The sequence below is a fragment of the Eucyclogobius newberryi genome, unplaced genomic scaffold, assembly GCF_026437365.1.
Source record: "Eucyclogobius newberryi isolate DKJ021-1_F unplaced genomic scaffold, fEucNew1.0.hap1 SCAF_3, whole genome shotgun sequence".
NCBI classification, from domain to species: domain Eukaryota; kingdom Metazoa; phylum Chordata; class Actinopteri; order Gobiiformes; family Gobiidae; genus Eucyclogobius; species Eucyclogobius newberryi.
In genome coordinates this window covers 9,022,252-9,045,863 of record NW_027315945.1, presented here as the reverse complement: position 1 = coordinate 9,045,863, position 23,612 = coordinate 9,022,252, and the positions used below count along the sequence as shown (strand labels likewise).

Below are 23,612 nucleotides of genomic sequence, written 5' to 3'. Positions count from 1 at the left end.
TTGTCCAGACTTTAAATCTTGAGTCTGTGCTGTTTGATGTGAAATGTTGATCATAACCAAACCAGTTTAAGATGTTTACATCTTTGTTTAGTTTGTACGTTTTGATTTGCTCCTTCCATGTTGTAGGCACAGATTTCACCCAAGGATTCTCCAGCTCCCCCAAAACCTGTACAAGAACCCCCGGCACAACATTAATCTTAATATTTTTCCATTGAACTTCATATTCTGAGTCACAACAGCCCAACAATACCCTGATATGAGCTGAAATAAAGTAACAGACAAGGTAGCCACCCTTTTCTTTGGATAATTGTAAATTTTGAATCAAATCGTTTTTTTCCTCGCCATACAAATCAAGAAAATGATTTATTCCACTCATCAAACAGCCGATTGGGGATGGAAATTGAAAGAGTCTTGAATGGATCTAAACATCTTTTACATGTTACTGGTGAGGAGACAAAGAGATCGAGTCTAAGCATAGACACAATGCTCCATCCCTGCCCGTTTCTCAGTGCCACTTTAAAAAGTAAAATTATGTTGATGCAAAACCTTTATTCAATCAGAAGATGTTGCAATATATATAATTTCACATTTTGGTTCTGTACAAGTATAGTTCAAAGTAAAAAAGGTCTTTATGTATGTAGATGGGGTACATTTCACTGTTGGGCGTTTCTGCCCATGCTTTTCAAGTTGTCAACACAATCATAAAGTGAGCATGTGATTCAGCAGATGTATTTAAATCAGGGGTGTGAGTGTTTGAGCTGCTTCGTTATTAAAACTTTACTCTCACATATTCACTGTAATCCTCTTGATTATTTCTTTGTCTGCTTTTGTCCAATTATAGAATTGTAGAATCTGTTTTTTGAAGGTTCTGCCCAGTGGGCAGAGTTTATGCAGGTCAGAGTACGATAAATATCTGAGTTCTCAGATTAGGTCCACAGATTGAGAATGACTTTTGGATGGAGTCAGAGCTTCTTGATTTTTTTAAAAACTGTGATGACTACAACTGAATATTTTTCTACAATGGAACCGTCCTGGACAAATGAGGGATTACACAGACTTGCTTTTGCCTAACACTATTTTCTCCATTTCTCCTGGGCCCAGCAACAGCACTCTTTTTTTTTTGTGTATCTATGATTATTTGAGCTTTTACCTGTTAAATGAATACTGCACTGTGAAAGTTATTGACAGTAGTTCTTTCCCATTCCTTGCAGAGCCACATTTTCTCCATGCCATCGAGTATGGGAACTACGTGTACTTCTTCTTCAGTGAGATTGCTGTGGAGTACACCTCCCTGGGCAAGGTAAGGCTACACTGAAGGTCTTACATTGGAAATATTTTATAATTACCTTAAATACTCAATGTTGTTTACAGGGACACAAACAAAGCATAGCTCTTGGTAGATTACTGAGCTCAAACAGACTTTTTTTTGTAGACGTTTACACCTCAGCTTGACCATTCAAATACAGTTGTTACACACTGATAAAATGCTTTGAGACCCCTATATATAGGAAATGTCATTGTTTCCTTAGGCAAGACACTTTACCCACATTACCTAGAAAAGCTTTGAGTGCCTTGAAGGTGGAAACGCGCTTTATAAATATACACTGTAATAATCTGGTTGGAAATGTAAAGATTTTTTTTCCCCATATGACAGATACTTGTGATTTATTCTTAGTTTTTTTTGTATATGTCAACTACAATTGAGTATTGTTGTTTAACTCAACTATAAAAACCCAACTACAAAAACCTTCTCATTATGGGAACTATACAGACTATAATGCACTTTTTTCATAACTAAGACAGTGGCAATATTAAATCAAAATGTTAAAAGAAATTAGATTTTAATCAATAATACATTTTTTGAGAAAGGATGTCCAGTACCTCTCACAAAAAGGAATAGGACTTTTATATACACAAATATTAAGTTAGTAAGCTTATCCTATTGAAAAAATCAGTTGTAGCGTGATCGCATAGTGGGGATGTCCAGAGCAAAACGTGTCCCAGTCCAGCCTAGGTGGGCGATATTATGTTGATCAAACTTTGGTTGGTTCATGTTTATCTGGATTAAAAACTGTATTGTAACAGTACAGCAGCACAATAGCCCACTAAATGTAGTTGTATGGTATTGCCCCCTGCTGTCCCAGGTGGTGTTCTCCAGAGTGGCCCGTGTGTGTAAGAACGATAACGGAGGGTCTCCGCGGGTGCTGGAGAGGTACTGGACATCCTTTCTCAAAGCCCGACTCAACTGTTCTGTGCCCGGAGACTCCTTCTTCTACTTCGACGTGCTGCAATCTCTCACCAACGTTCTGCAGATCAACCACCGTCCGGCCGTGCTGGGGGTCTTCACGACACAGGCCAACAGGTTAGAGGAGGACAACCTGGAGATGCCCATTTCACAGTACTTTTGTTGTTGCAGTCAGAATAAAATCAAGGATTTTTCTTATTTTAAAGGGAATAGCAGCAACATGTGCACTGACTACACTCACAACTGACCTTTTGAGCTTACTGCAATCTGTGTTTCAGTTGTATGATCTGATAACCCAAAGTGAGAAGCTCCACCCTCATCAATCATTTGTGCACGCAAATATATCTGAGGACATATATCGCTGATGTATTTGAGATATCGTAACATAATTTCTACATATTGTACCATTAACCCACTTTTACACAATATAATTATAATTATAAAGTTCAGTTGCCCAATATTTATTCATCTCACAGTCAATTTATGTAGCTGTTCACAGCTGCCATGGGTCCGATTTACAAACATCAACGTCCTCTCCAACAATCCCCTTTGGAGAACCTTGCATTTTTTTTTTTTACTCAAACGGCCTTTCCCCCTTTTTGTTTTTCTTCTAAAGGCGGTATGGACGATTTTTCGGCGATTTGAGAACGCAGGCGGAAGTGCGCATGCGCACTCTCCCGTGCGGACCGATACAACACACACGTGCGTTTGTTTATTAGCGCAACGGAGCGCATCGCATCTCTCGTCTCCCGTAGATTTCTGTCCACTTCTGCGTCAGCTCGAACTGTCTTTCTCCGTCTTCATTTTGCCCCGTACACTGAGGGAACTATATTATGATAGATCAATGCGCTTAGGCACGCGGAAACGTGGGGACGAGCCTGACGCGGCTGCAGGTGAGCGGTAGGTGCGTTTTATGATTGATACGTGGCAGGACAAATGATTTATCCACGCCACGAGGAAATATGACAAAAAATTTGCTGAAAAAAATCGTCCATACCACCTTTAAGTAACAAACCCCATCACTGCACACAGTCAATCCTGCCAAAAAAGAACATGGACAGCTGTTTCTAGTTACTTGAGTTTACAGTACTACTTTCAGAATTACAGAAACGCTGTACAGTGCAATATTGTGCTGGACACCTTTTTGTTGAGTTTACCAGGTCGTTCCCACATGCAAAGCCGCAAAAAAAATGTCTTGCCCCGGAGCAGATAGATTTTAAAAGCAACTCTTTGGGTCATATGGATGTGTGCTATCTGCATCTAATTATTGTTGCAAACTAGTTATTTTTCCAAGTTTTAAGGACAGTAAAAATGGTACAGCGCCATTAACTTTTCTTATCTTGAATTCAACCAAGCAAGCCCAGCCATTTGCTCCCCTAATATCTTCTCCTTTCCCTTTGTCCAGCATCACAGGCTCGGCGGTGTGTGCCTTCTACATGGACGACATCGAGAAGGCCTTCAGCGGCAAATTCAAGGAGCAAAAGAACAGCGAATCAGCATGGACCTCTGTCGCTGAGGAGCAGGTCCCCAAACCCAGGTAAGAGGACTTCAAACAACAGACATGTTTATCTGCGTCTGACAGAGGCTTGCATCTGCGGCCCTCCTCTGCACAAAGGAGCGATGGCTGGTTAAATGTATAACGAGGACTTATTTATGTCTTTAGTCGAAATGATTACTTTTTGTGCTGCTCAGTGAAACAAATGTTGGATATTTCCCCATTGTGTTCCTTCTGCCACACTCCAGCAGCTGCCAGAGGCTCTTTACATCTGCAGGAGAACTGTGAACATAGCGTCGTCTGTTTCCTCCACACATGGGCACAAGTGTGGAGCTGTCAGTACAGGGTGCCAAGTGAAGGAGAATGTGATGGGCAGAAGACAGCTGACCAGTTGCTAGGAAAGTGAGCGGTGAGGTAGAGTTGGGGTCAGGACAGTGCCGTTTGGTGTGGATGTCATACAAATATATTTGAAAAGATGTAAAAATGGTAATGTTATAGGGGCACTATGTATGGACATGTTATTGTTTGACACAGCGCAGTATAAAACCTCAGGTCTGGATTAGCCATGGTCAGACTCAGGCTTATTTCTTTCATGGAACAACTTAATCTGGAGATGGATCTGAATTAGTCCCAGGATTTCAAGACAAACCTGGACCTGTTAAGCGACCTGTTCAATGGACACCACCAGAAAAGTGACACAATACAGTTAAATTTTGTTTAGGATAAGTAATTGCAAATTAAGCAATAGAAAAAAAATTGTAGAAGGTGAACACAGATATCTTGCCAATGAAATAGCAGTCACATACCACTATTTCCCAATTATTATATAAGGTCATTTAATTTGCTGGTGTACCCAGGTGCTCTATTAGGGAATAGTTGTATTTGTACTGAAGCTATCTCTAACTATCACTGGGGTAACTTATTCCGGATCAGCTCCTGGGGACCCTTCTCCTGATCTTGAGTCATAATCAGGAGAACCGAGCTGGAGGATTAGCAGACTGTCAAGAGGGCTGGATTGCTGTTGATCTGAAGTTTTTTTATTCCAAACTTGGATACATTAGTAATATTTTAAGTTGTAAATCTCTGTGCCGGACTGTTCTCAGCTCTGAACATTATATTGACGGATTTGTGGGATTTGGCACACAGATATACAATGTAATATATACAACTACTACCCCAAAGGGCAGGATCTCGCTTGTGCTGTATTATTGCATGGTTTCCATCCATCCATTTTCTACCGCTTTTTTATATATATTTTATATTCCTTTTATTATAATACCGGATGCAACAAGTGAGATTTTATTATTTTTTTACTTAGCTGAGGGTAAAAAAAGGTACGACGGTAAGGTAAGGACGATTTTCCGCAGTTATTTTTGCCAAAGCCTCAATAAAAATAAAAATGTTTTCTGCACCAGCGACTCCGACACCGAGTTAGATCACTTGCGTCAGAAGGGACCTGAGTATCTCTGAGCCATGAACAGATCCACTTGTGTCGGGGCCGCTGGCCGGAGCCCCGGCACGCAAGCGTCCACTCTCCCTCAATCATTCAGTTTTATTTGTTTCCTTTTTGTTTCTTGTGTTGTCTGATTTGTGTAACCATGTGTTTTGCTTATTCGTCCGTGTTTGGGGTGGTGTTTTGGGTGTCTTTGGTCTGAATTTTCGTGTTGTTTGTTCCTGTGTTAGGCGCGAGCTAAGTTGGGAGCTAGGTCTAGGCTAGGCTAGCGCCTTGTTCGTTGTTCTCGGCCTCTCTGCGGCTTATTTTTCGGTGTTGTTCAGTATTTCTTGACCTGTGGGTTGTGTGGGCTGTGTTTTATGGTGGTTTGGTGTTAGCTTTTTGTGATTTTATTGTCACTTTTGCCGGCTTTTTTTTTGTGTGCCTCTGACTAGGCTGAGTTTGGGCCCCGGGGACTAAGCTGTTAGCTCCAGGGATTGTGTGCTGAATCAGAGTAAATTTAAAAGAAAAGGGTGGGCAAATAAAAAAATAAAAGTGAACAAAAGCAAATAAAAACAAAAAACAAAGCCAGCGTGTTGCTCTGTCTAATATAACCAGTTTTTGTTGAAATAAACCTGTTTAATGAAAAGTTCTCAAATAAAGAATAATCATTTCTTCAGAATATTGTTTATTATTTTAAACATCTTGCATTGATAACTATAATTATGTAGATGATGTAGAGAGGTGGTAGTAGGGCCTATATTCTAAGAATCCAAGAAAATGTATTTAGAAGAAAATGTTATTTATAAATTCAACTCCGACTTCTGGATGGTAGAGATGTGATTTGATACTGTGAAAATAAAATGTCCTTTTTTTTTTAAAATGCCGTCCTCTTAAAAAAAATGCCAAGGAAAGTCCATTAAACAACTTATTAAAAAAAACTATTGCCTAATTGAGAAAGCATTTACCTCAGAACTATTATGGTCACCATGAAGTAGTTCACAGTATATCTCGAGCACAACGGTATAAATGTGTAAACAATATTGCATGAAAATCTCCTTACTATCATTTTTGTCACTGTGCCGTGCTTGTCCAGGCCCGGGTGCTGCGCGGGAGAGGGTTCGGCCGCCTCCTACAAGTCCTCCACCACATTCCCCGACGACACGCTCACCTTCATCAAGTCCTACCCCCTGATGGACGAGTCTGTGCCCTCTGTCAACGATCGGCCGTACTTCACCCGCACCACCAGCAGGTACGCGTTATACCCTCACCACCAGCAGGTACACGTTATACTCTCACCACCAGCAGGTACGCGTTACAGCCTCACCACCAGCAGGTACGCGTTATACCCTCACCACCAGCAGGTACGCGTTATACTCTCACCACCAGCAGGTACGCGTTACAGCCTCACCACCAGCAGGTACGCGTTATACCCTCACCACCAGCAGGTACGCGTTACAGCCTCACCACCAGCAGGTACGCGTTATACTCTCACCACCAGCAGGTACGCGTTACAGCCTCACCACCAGCAGGTACGCGTTATACCCTCACCACCAGCAGGTACGCGTTACAGCCTCACCACCAGCAGGTACGCGTTATACTCTCACCACCAGCAGGTACGCGTTACAGCCTCACCACCAGCAGGTACACGTTATACTCTCACCACCAGCAGGTACCCGTTACAGCCTCACCACCAGCAGGTACGCGTTATACCCTCACCACCAGCAGGTACGCGTTATACCCTCACCACCAGCAGGTACGCGTTATACTCTCACCACCAGCAGGTACGCGTTACAGCCTCACCACCAACAGGTACGCGTTACAGCCTCACCACCAGCAGGTACACGTTATACCCTCACCACCAGCAGGTACGCGTTATACCCTCACCACCAGCAGGTACGCGTTATACCCTCACCACCAGCAGGTACGCGTTATACCCTCACCACCAGCAGGTACACGTTATACCCTCACCACCAGCAGGTACACGTTACAGCCTCACCACCAGCAGGTACACGTTATACCCTCACCACCAGCAGGTACGCGTTATACCCTCACCACCAGCAGGTACGCGTTACAGCCTCACCACCAGCAGGTACGCGTTACAGCCTCACCACCAGCAGGTACGCGTTACAGCCTCACCACCAGCAGGTACACGTTATACCCTCACCACCAGCAGGTACGCGTTATACCCTCACCACCAGCAGGTACGCGTTACAGCCTCACCACCAGCAGGTACACGTTATACCCTCACCACCAGCAGGTACGCGTTACAGCCTTACCACCAGCAGGTACACGTTATACCCTCACCACCAGCAGGTACGCGTTATACCCTCACCACCAGCAGGTACGCGTTACAGCCTCACCACCAGCAGGTACGCGTTATACCCTCACCACCAGCAGGTACGCGTTATACCCTCACCACCAGCAGGTACGCGTTATACCCTCACCACCAGCAGGTACGCGTTATACCCTCACCACCAGCAGGTACGCGTTATACCCTCACCACCAGCAGGTACGCGTTACAGCCTCACCACCAGCAGGTACACGTTATACCCTCACCACCAGCAGGTACGCGTTATACCCTCACCACCAGCAGGTACGCGTTACAGCCTCACCACCAGCAGGTACACGTTATACCCTCACCACCAGCAGGTACGCGTTACAGCCTTACCACCAGCAGGTACACGTTATACTCTCACCACAAGCAGGTACGCGTTATGCCCTCACCACCAGCAGGTACGCGTTACAGCCTCACCATCAGCAGGTACACGTTATACCCTCACCACCAGCAGGTACGCGTTATACCCTCACCACCAGCAGGTACGCGTTATACCCTCACCACCAGCAGGTACGCGTTACAGCCTCACCACCAGCAGGTACGCGTTATACCCTCACCACCAGCAGGTACGCGTTATACCCTCACCACCAGCAGGTACGCGTTATACCCTCACCACCAGCAGGTACGCGTTACAGCCTCACCACCAGCAGGTACACGTTATACTCTCACCACAAGCAGGTACGCGTTATACCCTCACCACCAGCAGGTACACGTTATACCCTCACCACCAGCAGGTACGCGTTACAGCCTCACCACCAGCAGGTACGCGTTATACCCTCACCACCAGCAGGTACGCGTTATACCCTCACCACCAGCAGGTACGCGTTATACCCTCACCACCAGCAGGTACGCGTTATACCCTTCACCACCAGCAGGTACGCGTTACAGCCTCACCACCAGCAGGTACACGTTATACCCTCACCACCAGCAGGTACACGTTATACCCTCATCACCAGCAGGTACGCGTTATACCCTCACCACCAGCAGGTACACGTTATACCCTCACCACCAGCAGGTACACTTTACAGTGTAAAGCGTACCTGCTGGGGGTGAGGGTGTAAAGTTTACACCCTCACCCCCAGCAGGTACGCTTTACACCCTCACCACTAGCAGGTACGCATCACACCCTCACCACCATCAGGTACGCTTTACACCAACAGGTACACGTTACAGCCTCACCACCAGCAGGTACGCTTTACACCACTGTGCACCATCAGCACCAGCAGGTACTCTTTCAAACTGATTTCTTGCCAAGTGAAAATTCACAAACCAGGGTAAGGTGCAACATGAAACAAGGAAGAGCATGCAAAAATATATGTAACAATAAAATAGACTTAAAATACACATCAGGACCTGAAAAACAGTGCAAAGTAGCAGTGCAAATGGAGGACGGAATTGTTAAAGTGACTGGTGTTAAAGTGTATATGACAGGTTCTACTGTTCTTCTAATTATGGCTTGGTTTGGTGGGATTGCCCCTGTTTTTATTGTAAAATTGCAGTTTGTGGAGAGATTTAAAAAAATAATAATAAAGTTTAAGATTACAGGAAGTAGTGCTGAGTTCTAAAACTGAATTTTCAAATTCTGTTTGAAATTCTGAATTCAAATTCAGAATTTTCAAAGTTAGGGGCCAGGGGGGCCCCCTACCTAAAAAAGTTCAGGGGTCCGCAAGCACGCGCGGCATCGCGGCGTCTTAAGAACAAGATAAATGTGTTGTTTTAAACCTCGTTATTAGCATGTAAAACAATTTAAAGTACTTTTATCTTTTATTTGATTTGAAGGAAGAGCACAAATACTGAATTCCTATAAACCAGAGCTCATGATCTGTCAATACTGTTTAATTTAATATAATAATGTTTCTTAGATACTAAATAAATACTGTTTACAGCATTTGACACAAGAAGATCTTGTGCAATATATAAAATCACAGCCTACAAAACAAACTACTAACATATATACATTGCCCCGATGCTAACAAGTCCAAAGGGGGGGGGCCCTTGGATACTTCCACATTGACATTGTCCCTAATGTGCAAAACTACAGCTTTTGTTGCAAACAACTTTAAAAAGACTGAATTGCGGACTGAGTATAGATTGACGCCCGCCAATCTAGATATCACTTTTGGGGCAAAATTAGACCGGGCATTTCCGAGTACAACCGAACGCATCCAAACGCAGCGGCCAATCAGATGCCCGCTTTCATCGAAATTAGATCACGGACACCGCTCAGCCAATGAGAAGCGAGAAGACTGCGAAGTGGGCAAACTTAAGCGATGAAAATGCACCAAATATGGCCAAATTACTAGTTAAATCTTGATTTTTTTTCGAGGAATTTAGATACAGGGGCACAGCGGGCCACCTCCTAATTCAAACCCCGGGCCCGCCGGAGATTTGACTGCTTACGGGCCCGGGCCCTGGGCCCCCGTCTATTTTGCGTCCTGGAATCCCTCTGTGATCAATGTGTAACGTGCCATTGAAAACACAGAGACAATTTGCACGCGATTGACACAATTTTCTGTAAAGATGTTGTATCGTATTCTTGTTTGTCAAATCATAACTAGTGTGTAATTTAGATAAATTTGGGGCCTTGTTTACAATCTGGTTGCTAGGTAACAGTTGTGGAATTACCTCTACCTATGTCATATTTGCTGCCCATGTCCAACCAGGAAGTACAATTACAAACTTGACAAAAATGGTGAGACTGGGGACAAATAGGTAACATGTTAGTAAAATCTGAAATTGACTTGCGTTTTAGTGAAATGTGTAGTTCAACCTGTCATACAGACCTCAAGTGTTTGAGTCCAAGGGAAGAGGGAAAGAGATGGTTCTTATGGCGAGAGGTTTATTTCCAGAGTTGCTCAAATAGTTTGTCTCCAGGGTGAGCTGTGATCTGACCTGCTCACTCCCGAGTCCTGGAGAGATTGCCACCTTCTTCACTAGAGTGCATTGCTTTGTACTGCAGTCTGTGTCTGTCTCTGGCCCCAACGTACCACACTCTAATGGAGTCTCACTCTTCTATAATCTTAAATAATTAGTTAGATAACTTAACTGACCATTTTCTTTTTTTTTCTTTCTTTCTTTCTAATACTTTTTTGGCCCGAAGGCTTTATTAGACAGGACAGGTGAGTGTACAATAGGGTTGTGTTCAAAATATCAATGCGGCAATATATCGTCACGGACTGTATCCATACGGAGTCATAGTATCTCGCCCTCAGAGGCAAACGTTGTTGTTTTGAGCGTTACAAAAATAAATTGTATTGAATTGAAGTATCAATATTTTTTAAGATTGTTGTTGCCTGTAGGCTTTAAACAAGGTGGAATAGTACTTTTGATATGCTGTTTGTGCTGCGCTCCTCTCGGCCGAGGTGAGAAGGAGCTGTGGACCTGATCAGAAGCTGATCTGTGCTGAAGATGCTGCTACAGCATGTTCAGACCATGATAATTGTTTGGCAAGAAACATGCAATACTTAAAGGTCCCATAACATGCAAAATCTACTTTTCAGAGCTTTTAACCTTCTTACATTGCTATTTGTGCTTCATATATGTACCCAGAGTGTTTTTTTTGATTGATTCCCGCAGTTTTTAGCTATATTACAGACTATCTCCTTTCCTCGAATCTCCAAACTGACGGGCGGTGGGAGCAAGACCGCGTCATAACCACAGGAACGCGTCATCATCCCCCCTCCCGCCTCCACGTCACGGGTGGGCGGGGCACACACGCGCTCTGAGACTACGTCACGGGTTGGGCGGGGGAGCCAGATCGCTCTTCGCAAGGGTGGGGGCGAATATCAAACTAAGCCATTTGCATTTCCGGGTTGGTGAGGGGGTCCAAGGTCTGGGTGATATTTCTTAACTATTATGTTAAGGGTGTTGCACAACCCTTATTATTATCAATTATACACTTAGGATAGACTACGAAACGTGAAAAAAGCATGTTATGGCACCTTTAACTAGAATGTGTCCCATATATATTTTATTTGGATCAGTTGGTTGGATTTATGAAGTTATTAGAGCATAATGGATTTATTAATAAGTGCTTTGTGGATAAACATGAAATTTCATACATTTTCTTATCCAGATTAAAATAATTACCCATTTAGTATATTTTTAAGACCCTGTTTTCAAAAATGTATCGGGATACGTATCGTAATGAGGGAATTGTATCGGAATATACAAGTATCGGGATGCGTATCGTATTATGACCCCTGTATCGGGATACGTATCGTATTGCGAGGGTCTTGGTATTACCCAGCCCTAGTGTAAAATAGGACATGCAGCACACCGTCTGAGTCGGGACTCAAACCCATGACACCGCGGCTGGCCGCACTCGGAGGCTGGCACACGTGCGCTGACACTGTAATATCTACTCCTATATTTTTTTAAAATACAAGGCCAGAGTCCGTTATTGCTTGTATGTAGCTACTATTTTCCAAGAAACATTAAGTGCAGTGTTTCTAGTGCTGCGCTCTGATTATTGACGAGTGAGTTCAGGTGGAACAGGCAAACAAGGCCCTGATTATGAGAAGTTATACTTGTGCACACGTTGAGCACAATGCATTCTGTCCACTCAAGGCTAACTGGACTAACGCCAGAACTGGTACTGTCGGTGAATAAGGGACACCTGTTACATGACCGAAGATTTGCAAAACTCAACATCCACTACACATTTATGTCTGAATATTTGAAGGTTAAGGACAGTCACAAAGTTTATGCTTATGAGTTGCTTATGAGTTGAAAGGTTTGACAGTCTGCCACCAACTTGTCTCCATGGAGATGTTATTGCCTTTCTTGAAATGTTCCAGTGTGGTATTTAACTTGCCTGGCTTACCTGTTTTTTTTATTTTTACGACGACTGACAACCACTCAACCACACATCGAGTAAGACCAGAACCGCATTAGAACAAATAACCACTGGCAGCTGTGTTTTGTGTAGATTGTTAACATTAGCAATTAGTTCCAACATTAGCATTCAAACTAACAACCATGTAATAATTATTTCTTAAAGCTAACTTTATGCTGGAAAATAATGCACCAAAAATGTAGTGGGCCACTACAGTTTGTCAAAGAATCTGTTTAACCTTGATTGAGATTAAGGTTAGATATTATGTTATTACTCAAATGTAATGAACAGCAGTCTGTGCTGTCTACAAACATCGAAATTGATGTTTTCATGTTGCTGCCTCATTAAAATGAATGGGATACAATGTTGGTAATACCAGGCTATGTGCACAACTACTCCAAACCTATCGCCCCTGGCAGGGTCATTTGCTACTCAAGTGTTTATATTGGTATCGGATAAAAACAGTTTGCTCAAACTGTACATGAGGCCCAAATATTTGTCTATGGCCAGACTTGAACTGCTTTTAGAATCTCTTTCTATAAAATTGGCACTACATTTAGCACATTAAACTCCACTATATGTTCACAAACAGGCTCCACCTGCTCCGAACGCTCTGTCTCTTCCCACACGTACACACACACACCTACACACACCTACACACACCTACACACACTTCCACCCAGCCTGCTCCTGCTGCCTCATGGTGCAGAGCCAGCTTGCGCTCGGGGAACAACACGTGCCTCCTCACATCTGGCTCCAAATCCACCACATCTGCCATGCCGTCTCCCCACTGGCCGCGCTCACAAATGAAATCTAACCGGCAGCCAATCACGACGCACCCCCATTCACCGCACTCTGTTCTATGTGGGTAAACACAGCGTCGGGGCCCATCTGCCACTGAACGAGCGACGCGAACTGGAGCCCTGCACCGAAATCCGCAATGCCAAACATCCACCGGCTTCATTAGAGGGAGTCTGTCGGAATTTCCCCGGGACCCGCGCCGAAATATGGCTGGAGCAAATGAGCGAACAATAAAGAAAAGTCAACAACTGTTAAGACTAGAGGTGCCCTTCAGCGCGCCGCCTAATCCCCAGCTGTTCCCCGGGAGCTAGCGGCAGAAGACTGTGAATATGAATCAGTGCGGTGTTCAAAAGGAAAGCACTGGACTGAAGTAGTTTAGGCTGGACTGTGATGGGCGCTGAGAAAGTATTATGTGTAAAAAAATATTATGATATGATTACTCAAGTAAAAGTACAAAGTAGTGGTCTGAGAAAATTCTCAAAAAAATAATCACTAACCTTCTGGATGAAAAACTGCTATAGGAATTCATTTTTTTCTTTAAAAACAAAAAAGAGAGGGGAAAAAATAAAAGTAATTGAGTAATTATTGATTTAAGATTTAAATTCATTCTCAAAAACAGAAGCCAAAAAACCTTAGGCTTCCAGTTTACTCTTTGTTTTCAGTGTTTTCAAAAGCCAAATCCACTTAAGTTATCCTGTTGTTAATGTTGTCCTACGCAGCTCTGAGTACCATATCATGCTAATATGCTTAGAAGAATGTCATTTGGTTTGTAGAGGTTGACATATTCTTAAATGGGACCATGCTTTCTCACAAATAAATAAAAGTATAGAAAAGCTAAACATTGTCCTCCATAAAGAATTTTCAAACCCTCTTCACTAAAGACCTTGAAAGTCAAAGGATTGAAACTACAAAAATGACTGTTTTGCCCTGATTTCTCCATCTCTTCCAGACTCTCCCAATTTCCGTCACCAACCAGCTGTTTGATGAGTGGAATAAGTCAATCTCAAGCTGTATGGCAAAGCAAAAAGCCTTGACTCCAATTCAAACTCTACAACTATCACACAAAAAAGAGGGGGGGGGGGCTTTACCTTGTTTCTAATCAGCTCAGAGTTCTGGTGTGATCCAGAATATGAAGCTCAATAGAAAAGTATTTAATATCATGTGGTGCCGGAGCTTCCAGTACAGGCCTTAGATGACAAACATTTGGGTCAAGTGGAGGAAATAGGGAATCCCTGGGTAAAATCTGTCCTTACCACTTGGCAATAAGTATCACTTCATATTGAAACTCTATTTAATTTGAAGTAACAATGTTTGTTCAATTACATTTGACCCTTCCTATAAATCTAACTTTAGTCTATTTTGTGTCTTTACCAGGTTCAAGCTCACTCAGTTAGCCGTGGACACTGCTGCTGGGCCTTACAAGAACTACACCGTCATGTTCCTGGGCTCAGACAACGGCCACGTGCTGAAAATCCTGGCCAGTACTCAGGGCACCAACACCAGCCTCAACACTCTGCTCCTGGAGGACATCGACATCTACAACCCCGACAAGTATGCGCATTCCCCCTCTCTTCTCTCATCTCTCTCCTTACATTTATTATTTATCCGCCCCATCCTTTACTCAATACGCAGGGCTTTTTGTGGCTTTAGTATCTAGTTCTTTTTCCAGTTGACCACTCAAGCTTTGATTTGTGCTGCCCCACCCGCTCCGTTTCTCTGTGCTCTGTGAGACTTCGCATCATCCCGAGCTGACAAAAAGATTTATGTTTGTCTTTTGTGTTGAAAATAATACAACGGCTTGAATTCAGCATCTTTATTGGAGCACTTAATGTTTAAATTTTTCAACCAAATATTTAATTTTTATATACCTTATTTTCTGGACTATAAGTCGCACCGGAGTATAAATCGCACCAGCCTAAAAATACATAATAGAGAAGAAAAATATATATATATATATATTAATATAATATTATAATATAATATATATATATATATATTAATATAATATATACATACATACATACATACATACATACACATATATGCCACATCTTGCCACATCTTGCCCCTGGGGCCACAAATGCCCAGGTCTGTTCTAGACATTTGTGAACATATACAACTTGGTGTTACATACTTTTTCTGGTGGAGGGTTTGCCCACTGTTTGTCTCCATTGAGATGGTTTTTGCTTTGTGTGAAATGTCCCATTGTTCTCTAGCATTCATCTCACCATGGCTGTTTTAAATGCATTCTTACTGTGAATTAGTTCACTTCTCCACAGAGATGACCTGTAACCTGGCCTGATGCTGCCACCTGATTGGAGGTGGATAAGTTAAATGCTATACTGTGAAACATTCTAGACAAAACTATAAAATCTCCTTCCACCAGAAATGTTAGGGAGTGCACTTTTTAACAAACAAATCGAGATATTTAGTTTGAGAGTAGACAGACTTGATACTCACTTAAATATGAAGTATTAGATGTTTACAGTGTCTTTACTGTGTGTGCGCCCTTGCAGATGTAACGTGCGTGGAGAGGACCGACGCGTCCTTGGCCTCGAGCTGGACCGGGACCACCACGCTCTGTTTGTGGCCTTCTCCAGCTGCGTGATCCGTGTGCCCCTCAGCCGCTGCGCCGACTACAGCACCTGCAAAAAGTCAGTGTAGCTCCACTTGCCTTTACATTTATCTAGATGTAGAATTTGTTAGATTTGATTCTATGCAGCCCAAACCGACTACGGTTAGAAGAGTTGGAGCTCATTAGATATTTTCCCAGTGGTTGGTTTGGTTTGATCCCTGCTATTTGCGGCGCATAATGTTGTTGTGTCCCGTGGCAAGACACCACCCGCCTTGCCTCCGTTGTTGACTCTGGTTTATGAAGGAATTTATGAATGTGAGAAGCCTGTCCTGAGAACAAATCTCATATCGAAACTGCTTTATGCAACAGAAAAATCCTTAAAGCAGATAAATCAAGAGCTTTTAACCTTCTTACAGTGCTTTTGGTACCTCGTATATGTGCGCAAAGTAGTTTTTTGATTGATTCCTTCAGTCTTTAACGAGAGAACAGTTTCTATCCTTCCCCTCGGATGAGCAGATGAACAGGGCCTAATCACCAGGATGAGTCAGCCTGGTGAGTGTCGCAGCGCGCTTCCCTGTTTCAGCCCATCCTCCGAGAAGCACTCTGCTCCTGAACTCGTACTTAGCGAGTGAGTGTTAAGTTGTAACATGAGATATTTACACAGAAATATGGTCCATGGTAGTGATGCACATCTTGCTAGATTGCCCCTGGTGGCCGTTTGCAGGTAAAAATCTATAAATTTGACACACCATTATAAAGACCGCAGGGTTCAAAGCGTGGAAAAAAAGTAGCGGCTTAAAGTCCGAAAAGTACAGTAATTAGTCACTGCTACTTTACAGCTCTAATCTCATTGTACTACATAATACATTAGAAAAGTTTGTGCAAAGAAAACACACACACACACAGAGACACACACACATAAAATTGTGTTATTTCGTAAGTGTCCTCCAAATATCTGTCAAACTGTCAGTTAGCTTTATTTTCAATGTTTGTTTGAAATGAGTTTGATATTCTGTGTAAACTTCCTTTGCTGTTGCCATGCTAGTCTGGAAGTCTCTGCTTCGCCCACACTTCTGGATTAGAAGCAAAGCCACACTGCACAGAAATTAAAACATATTAAGCCAAAATGAGCAAAGACACTGCTAATCCCTCCATGTACTAAACACATTTAAGAAGAAAATGCTATTTCCATTGCTGCCAATTTCCTAAATGTGCCCACTCATGCTGCTCTTCTGAGCTCTGGACAAAAGCCTGGAGAAATGGATGGACTTGGATGGTTGAATTTTTCCATAAAGTAGTCCTTCCTTTTGCTGTTAGCTGTGGCGTTGGCAGGTAATAAGCGGCAGAGTGATGAACCAGGGCAGCAGAAGTACGGTGCGTTCGCTGGTGATCGGATTTGGAGCAGAGCAAGTTTAGAGGTAAAGTGAAGGAACAGCAGAAATCATTTCATTAACTTTAACACTCTCCAGTGCACAAGTTCAGGAGCACAAGTTGTACTGATACAGTGGATATAAAAGTCTACACACCTCTGTTAAATTGCCAGATTTTGTGATGTAAAGAAATTAGACCAAGCTAAATCGTTTCAGAACTTATTCCACATTTAATGTGACCTATAACCTGTATTCAGGATTCAGTTTAAAAAAAAAATCCTTTGGGGAGGAGGGAGTTAAAATAAAAAATAAAATAAATAATGTTGTTCCATAAGTGTGCATACTCTAAAGCAGTGGTTCTTAACCTGGGTCCGATCGAACCCCAGGGGTTCGGTGAGTCAACCCCAGGGGTTCGGAGGAGGTCAAGACACATATCCGACTTATATGATTCGTGATGACACGCCCGCTTGGCTGCAGGGAATTTGGTGCGCTCAGTAGTCGACTTGTGACGTCGTGGTGTACGTCCTGTGATTTCTTAATATTTTAGAGTGAATCAAAGACCACATTTCTGGGCAAAAGTATGTGTGTGTGCTGAGGTCTTGTTTTTGCCGATGGTATTACTCGTGTACTTTAATTGATGAGAAATAACTCCCATGGGACTCCGATGTAAAAAATAGTTAACAAAGTTTAATCCACAGTTTTGTGACACTTCTTACAGGAGTAATCAAATATAGCTATTCTCAAAAAATAGAATACTACGTAATAAAACCATTTGGCTCTGTATTTTGCGCTGTCTCCTGCTCTCCTTCCTTGCGTGTTCCTTATCTCTCTTAAAGTGACAGTAACACATTTACGTCTGAGTAGGCAAAAGACTACAAATAAATTCTACAAATAAAACAAGTGTAATCAAATTAATTTATCTTATTTAAACAACCAAATGATGTATCTGTGAAACATAAAATTACACATTTATAACAAAATATCAACACTGTGTAGATATTCATACGAACGTATACATAAACTAAACTTGGCTCTCACAGTCTTGGTACCAGTCACACTGATTTGCATTAAATATTCATGATTATGTTTTTGTGTGAAAATGTTGTTCTTTGAACACAGTGATGTTGATGCACAGTTCATTTTGTGCACCAGTAAAATATATACCTATATTTTGAATTTGAAAAAATCACTGTGGGTTCTCTCTGGGTTCTCCGGCTTCCTCCCACCATCCAAAGACATGCATGTGTTAGGCAAAATTGGTGATTCTAAATTGGCCCTAGTGAGTGAATGTGAGAGTGAATGGTTGTCTGTAATGTCTATGTCTCTGTGTTGGCCCTGCGACGAGTTGGCCACTGTCCAGGGTGTACCCCGCCTAAGGCCCGAAGGCCTCCAGTCACCCGCAACCCCGAAAGGGAACAAGCAGTAGAAATTGGATGGATGGATGGATATTTTATCTTTCCAATTAAGAAGGGTTTGGTGAATGCGCTTATAAACTGGTGGGGTTCAGTACCTCCAAAAAGGTTAAGAACCACTGCTCTAAAGCTAATACTTTGTTGAAGCACCTTTTGATTTTTATTACAGCACTCATTATTTTTAGATAGGAGTCTCTTAGCATGGCACATCTTGACGTAGCAATATTTGCCCACTCTTCTTTGCAGAAATGCTCCAAATCTGGCAGATTGCGTGGGTATCTCTTGTGCACAGCCCTCTTCAGATCACCCAATTGGATTCAGGTCTAGGCTCTGGCTGAGCCTTTCCAAAACTTTAATCTTCTTCTGGTGAAGCTATTCTTTTTTTGTTTATATATGTATGTGTTGGGTCATTGTCATGCTGAAAGATGAAGTTCCTCTTCATCTTCAGCTTTCTAGCATAAGCCTAATGGTTTTGTGGCAAAATTGACTGGTATTTGTTCATAATTCCCTCCACCTTGACTAAGACCACAGTTCCAGCTAAAGAAAAAAAAGAAAAAATTCTGAAATGATTTTCTTAGTCTCATTTTCACATCACATAACCTGGCATTTTAACAGATGTGTGTAGACTTTTTATCGTCACTGTAGATGTTTTGAAGGTGACATATGTTTAAGTGGCTCTTTAAAGTTAAAGTTGTATTTCAGATTGATGGAAATACTGTATATAGAAAGTCCACAGTGTTCGTTCCACGGTGTATGTTAGAATTATCTGTATGTCTCCCTCTGCTGGCGATGGCAGGGATTGAAGTGTGAATTCAATTCTAGCAGCATGGCTATTTTCAACATGATGCTAGGGTGTAGTTGTGGTTGAGAGATGTGCAATATCAAGTTAAGTATGTTGTCTGCAAAATACATTTTAGGTTCAAACAGCTCATTCAAATTAGAAAACTTGCAGTATGGTCAAAAGTGCAAAGTAGTACTTTTATTTTGCACTTTTTCATCCTGGTTTCAATGGAATGAAGATTTGTAAACTTTACTAAATCACAGTTGTTCTGTAAGTCTTGCAGTGTAGATCAGAATATATATTAAAATCATATAGATGGTTTCAACGGCTGTTTGCTGCTTTCCTCAGAAGTGTCGTGATCTTATTGTGACGTGATGGAAATGGCGTAGTTGCGCTTTTGTCGCGTAATGCTTCGTGTGCATGATTTGGAGGTCTCTTGACACCACCATGTACTGTACCAACTAGCGCTGTCATCCTACTGCTCCAAGTAGGAAAACTGAAACAAAATCTGTTTAAATCGGCTGACCAGACGCATCACAGTAACATCACTTGGCTCTTCTGAGGAAGGCAACAGAAACATGTAAATGTGTGACATAAAAATGCAAGTAATATTCTCGACACAGACGGCCATAAAAGTGCAACATGTGCTCATATTGTATAAATGGTAGCTGAACGCTAGCTACTTACGAATTGAATATGTTGAAGTGCATTAATTAAAGCAAGCTTGAAAGTAAAGGTCAAGAGCACTGTATTCCAGAAACTGCCTCACATTCATGACAAGTGCGTGCTGATTCATACATAATTCTATCATTTCGCTGTGATAGTATCATGAAGGTCAAAAGGAACACTAGATTATATTGTGAAGCTGAACCAAATGAAGAGATTAATGAAGCGATTGAAACTGTGAGAATGTGCAATGTAACATAATGCATATTGAATGTAATTGGGGCAATGAGAAAACTATCAAATAATTAGAAAGTGATACTGCAATATTGAGGATTTTACATGAATTTGCTCACTTATTTTTAAAGCTACTATTATTTAAATAATAGATTGTCCTCTGGAAATAATAAAATGCCCCAACTTTTTTTTTTATAGAAATGTCTTGATTTACCCGAAAGGCCTTGGTTTCTTGTATTAGTTTATCAGTTCATATTTCAGTCTTCTCAAATGCTCCTTGAGTTGGTTACGCTTACACAATCCTCCTAATACTTGCAAGTCAAATTTTTTTGCTTTTTGTATTTTTTTCCCAAAACATTGCAGCCCTTGACCATGTTAATTTGCACTTTAAACAAAGAAATACATACATGGGACATACTGCACCATAAAATAGTTTTCCCTCGCCATTTGCTTACTTGGACTATTTTGAGAGATGAATGTGGGCTTGTTTTATCCTGTGTTGTCCTGCATTCACCACGTGGCCCCAAAATCAATTGACTTAAGTAGTTTTAGATCAGTTTGGTTGCTTGCAGTAAACAAAATGTAAAATACTGATCTATCCTTGTAACATATTAACAGTCTGTCTTTAACAGCTATAGCAGATCTGATTTCAGGTAGAAACATATATAACATAATACAGTCACTACTCCAAAAATATGCACAATTGTACATATCATAGATAAAGATTGTAGAAAATTGGATGCCATAAAACTGCCTTCCACCCCTAAAGCTTCTAAAGCTGCGGTTGCCAGATGTGAGATGGAGCTGAACTGCCTTATCACTAGAAAGAAGACCCGAGTAATCCTGGTCATGTGTGAGTCACTTCTCAGTAATAATGTCTGGACACTTCCATAAAGTGAAAAATACATCCACATTAGTTTGACTTTTCTGGAGCGCTTGGACTGCCGTTTCTAAAACTAAGGATTATTAAAACGTGAGAATGTTCCAACACCATTAAGATGCTGCTCCTCTTTTCAGTGCACTGCAAAACAAAACAATAAGTCAATACGACTAGAATATGGAATGTTTTTTAGATTTGTTTTTGTAATTGAACCTTAAATTAATTGGTGCACTCGACATATTGGAATGTTGATCCTGTTTTAAATGTATTATGTCATATTTTTCCCTCTTTTTTGTTTTTATGTTGATTGAAAGCAAATCATTTAGATTTAAGATCATCTATTTACATACCGTATTTTCCGCACTATAAGGTGCACTTAACCCTTTTATTTCCTCAAAAACCGTCCGTGCGCTTAATAGTCCAGTGCGCTTAATATATGCAGCACTCAGATTAAGGGTTTTCTCTTGTATAGCAGTGCTGCTAAACAATCCGTTAATTGTTGCATAGCAAAACAAGAAAATGACCAACAATCAATATTTTCCATTGATGTAACAAGATTATGTATTTCAAATGCATTTGTAAATATTCTATGTAAAAAAATAAATAAAAAAAATCTTAACAAACTAACATTTTTCAAAATAAAATCAATAACTTGCAAATAAAATTAGTTGAAGAAATTAATTAACACCAAGTCAGATGAGTCTCATTTACATATTGATTGTCTTTACACTCACAAGTTACATATCACCACCTGCCTCGTCATGACGATGAGCTGTTTGTATCAGAATGACTTCTCTTACGGGTCTGGATTTGTCCAGACACAACGCGTCTTGGTTTTGTCCTGGACATGAGGGAGTTTGACTCTTTGAATTCGACATCCTCTGGGTTCTCAGAAGCCTGTTCTAGTCTGAAACGGGAGGAGCCACCAGGAGAGCGGGAGGAGCCACCAGGAGTCAGTACTTTTTTAGGCGATTGAACACGAATTTTTGTATCGCAAAAGCTGCTAATAAAAAAAATTATAATTCTGACATCGCATTTGAGTGAAATTGCATCGCATTTTGCGATGCGATACCACTTATTCTGAGCCCTGATATGGTTTATTTCTAGTTGTGCTTACTGACCTCGAAGCAATTTTGTGCAATTCACGGTGTATAAAGAAGATTTGGGACAGGAGAGACTCCGATGCACGTCTAGAAGCACGTTTACGATACTCCGGAACCAGAACTCCCAACAACATGTACGCAAAGCATTCTGGGAACAGCAGTCTACTGCTACATGCGGTGCTTGCGGCGCTCTGTCAAAATGTAAACTACATTACATCCGCACAACGCGGACACCTTTTAAAAGCCCCCAAGAATCTTAGGCCAAAATTTCTCCTGCCAAGAGACCATGGATCTATTATATTATCGCAAGAGACACGCTTACGACGCAGACTTTAAACTCTGGGATAAAGTAACAATCAACTGTGGTCAGAGCTTTCACGAAGGCCAGAATCATCACTGACCTGCCGCGTGACTCGAGATGGATCCGGGGATGCAGGATTTGAGGGATTTGTGGAGGAGGGATGAACTGAAAAAGTTTATTGAAAGAGTGTATTGTGTTGTATTGTGTTGTATTTTACGTGTACAAGTGAGTCTGTCTGAGAGTTGTTGTGAATATGCTAACGTGTCCTTTAGCGGTAGCAGAGTGTGTTTTGATGTTGAACAATGTTGATCTGAATGAGTTGAACGCGTTTAATAAAGCTCAACTGACTGACTTATCCGTCTGTATTGTTTAGCTTAATGTGCTTTATATTCCGCTGCGCTTTATATATGAACAAGTATCCATAGTAGACCATTTGTTGATGGTGCGCTTTATAATCCGGTTTGCCTTTTCGTGCGCAAAATACGGTACATTACAATACAAACAGTTAATATCAAATATTGAGAAGGGAAGTGGCATAATACATTTAAATAATGGGAGTGTTTACAGAGCCGCGGGGCGCGGCCGAAACTGCCATGTTATTTTGTCCCGCGGCTCCTGAAACTGCTGCGCTATTTGACCGCGCCATTTTAGACCGCGCCGGTTTAAGGTTAGGGTTAGGGTTAGGGTTAGGGTCAGGGTTAGGGTTAAGGTTAGGGTTAGGGTTAAGGTTAGGGTTATGGTTAGCCATGAGGCTATATGGCAGTGCTGCGGTTCCTGAAACTGCTGGGCCATTTGACCGCGCCGTGGCTCTGTAGCCACGGCCTTAAATAATAGCATTATTATTATTTTTCAGTTTGTTTTATTTTACGACTTTCGTATCATTTTGACTGGTTTCAACACATTGGGGTGCACAATGGCAGAGCGGTTAGGAGTTGGAGGAAGTGTCTGGGGAGTAGGAAGTCTGGGAGTCCCTGCTCAGACTGCTGCCCCCGCAACCCGGCCCCGGATGAGCGGCAGAAAATGGATGGATGGATGAATATAATCCAGCATGTTGTACTAATGTTCAATCTTCTCTCTTCACACTGACACTTTGATAAAAAATAAGTCCCATGTTGTCACTGGTGTGACTGTGCTGAAGTTTA

General features: G+C 41.9%; 1 protein-coding gene across 2 annotated transcripts in view; it reads left to right on the top strand.

The window, feature by feature from the left end:
- Positions 1-23,612, top strand: part of sema6cb (semaphorin 6Cb) — a 289,021-nt gene that overhangs the window by 213,913 nt on the left and 51,496 nt on the right. For both annotated transcript variants that reach the window (XM_072461463.1, XM_072461462.1), the window contains exons 12-17: positions 1,212-1,300; positions 2,145-2,362; positions 3,651-3,782; positions 6,269-6,424; positions 14,523-14,699; positions 15,665-15,802. In XM_072461463.1, the coding sequence (XP_072317564.1) occupies positions 1,212-1,300; positions 2,145-2,362; positions 3,651-3,782; positions 6,269-6,424; positions 14,523-14,699; positions 15,665-15,802 (910 nt within the window). The remainder of the gene's footprint in view (positions 1-1,211; positions 1,301-2,144; positions 2,363-3,650; positions 3,783-6,268; positions 6,425-14,522; positions 14,700-15,664; positions 15,803-23,612) is intronic.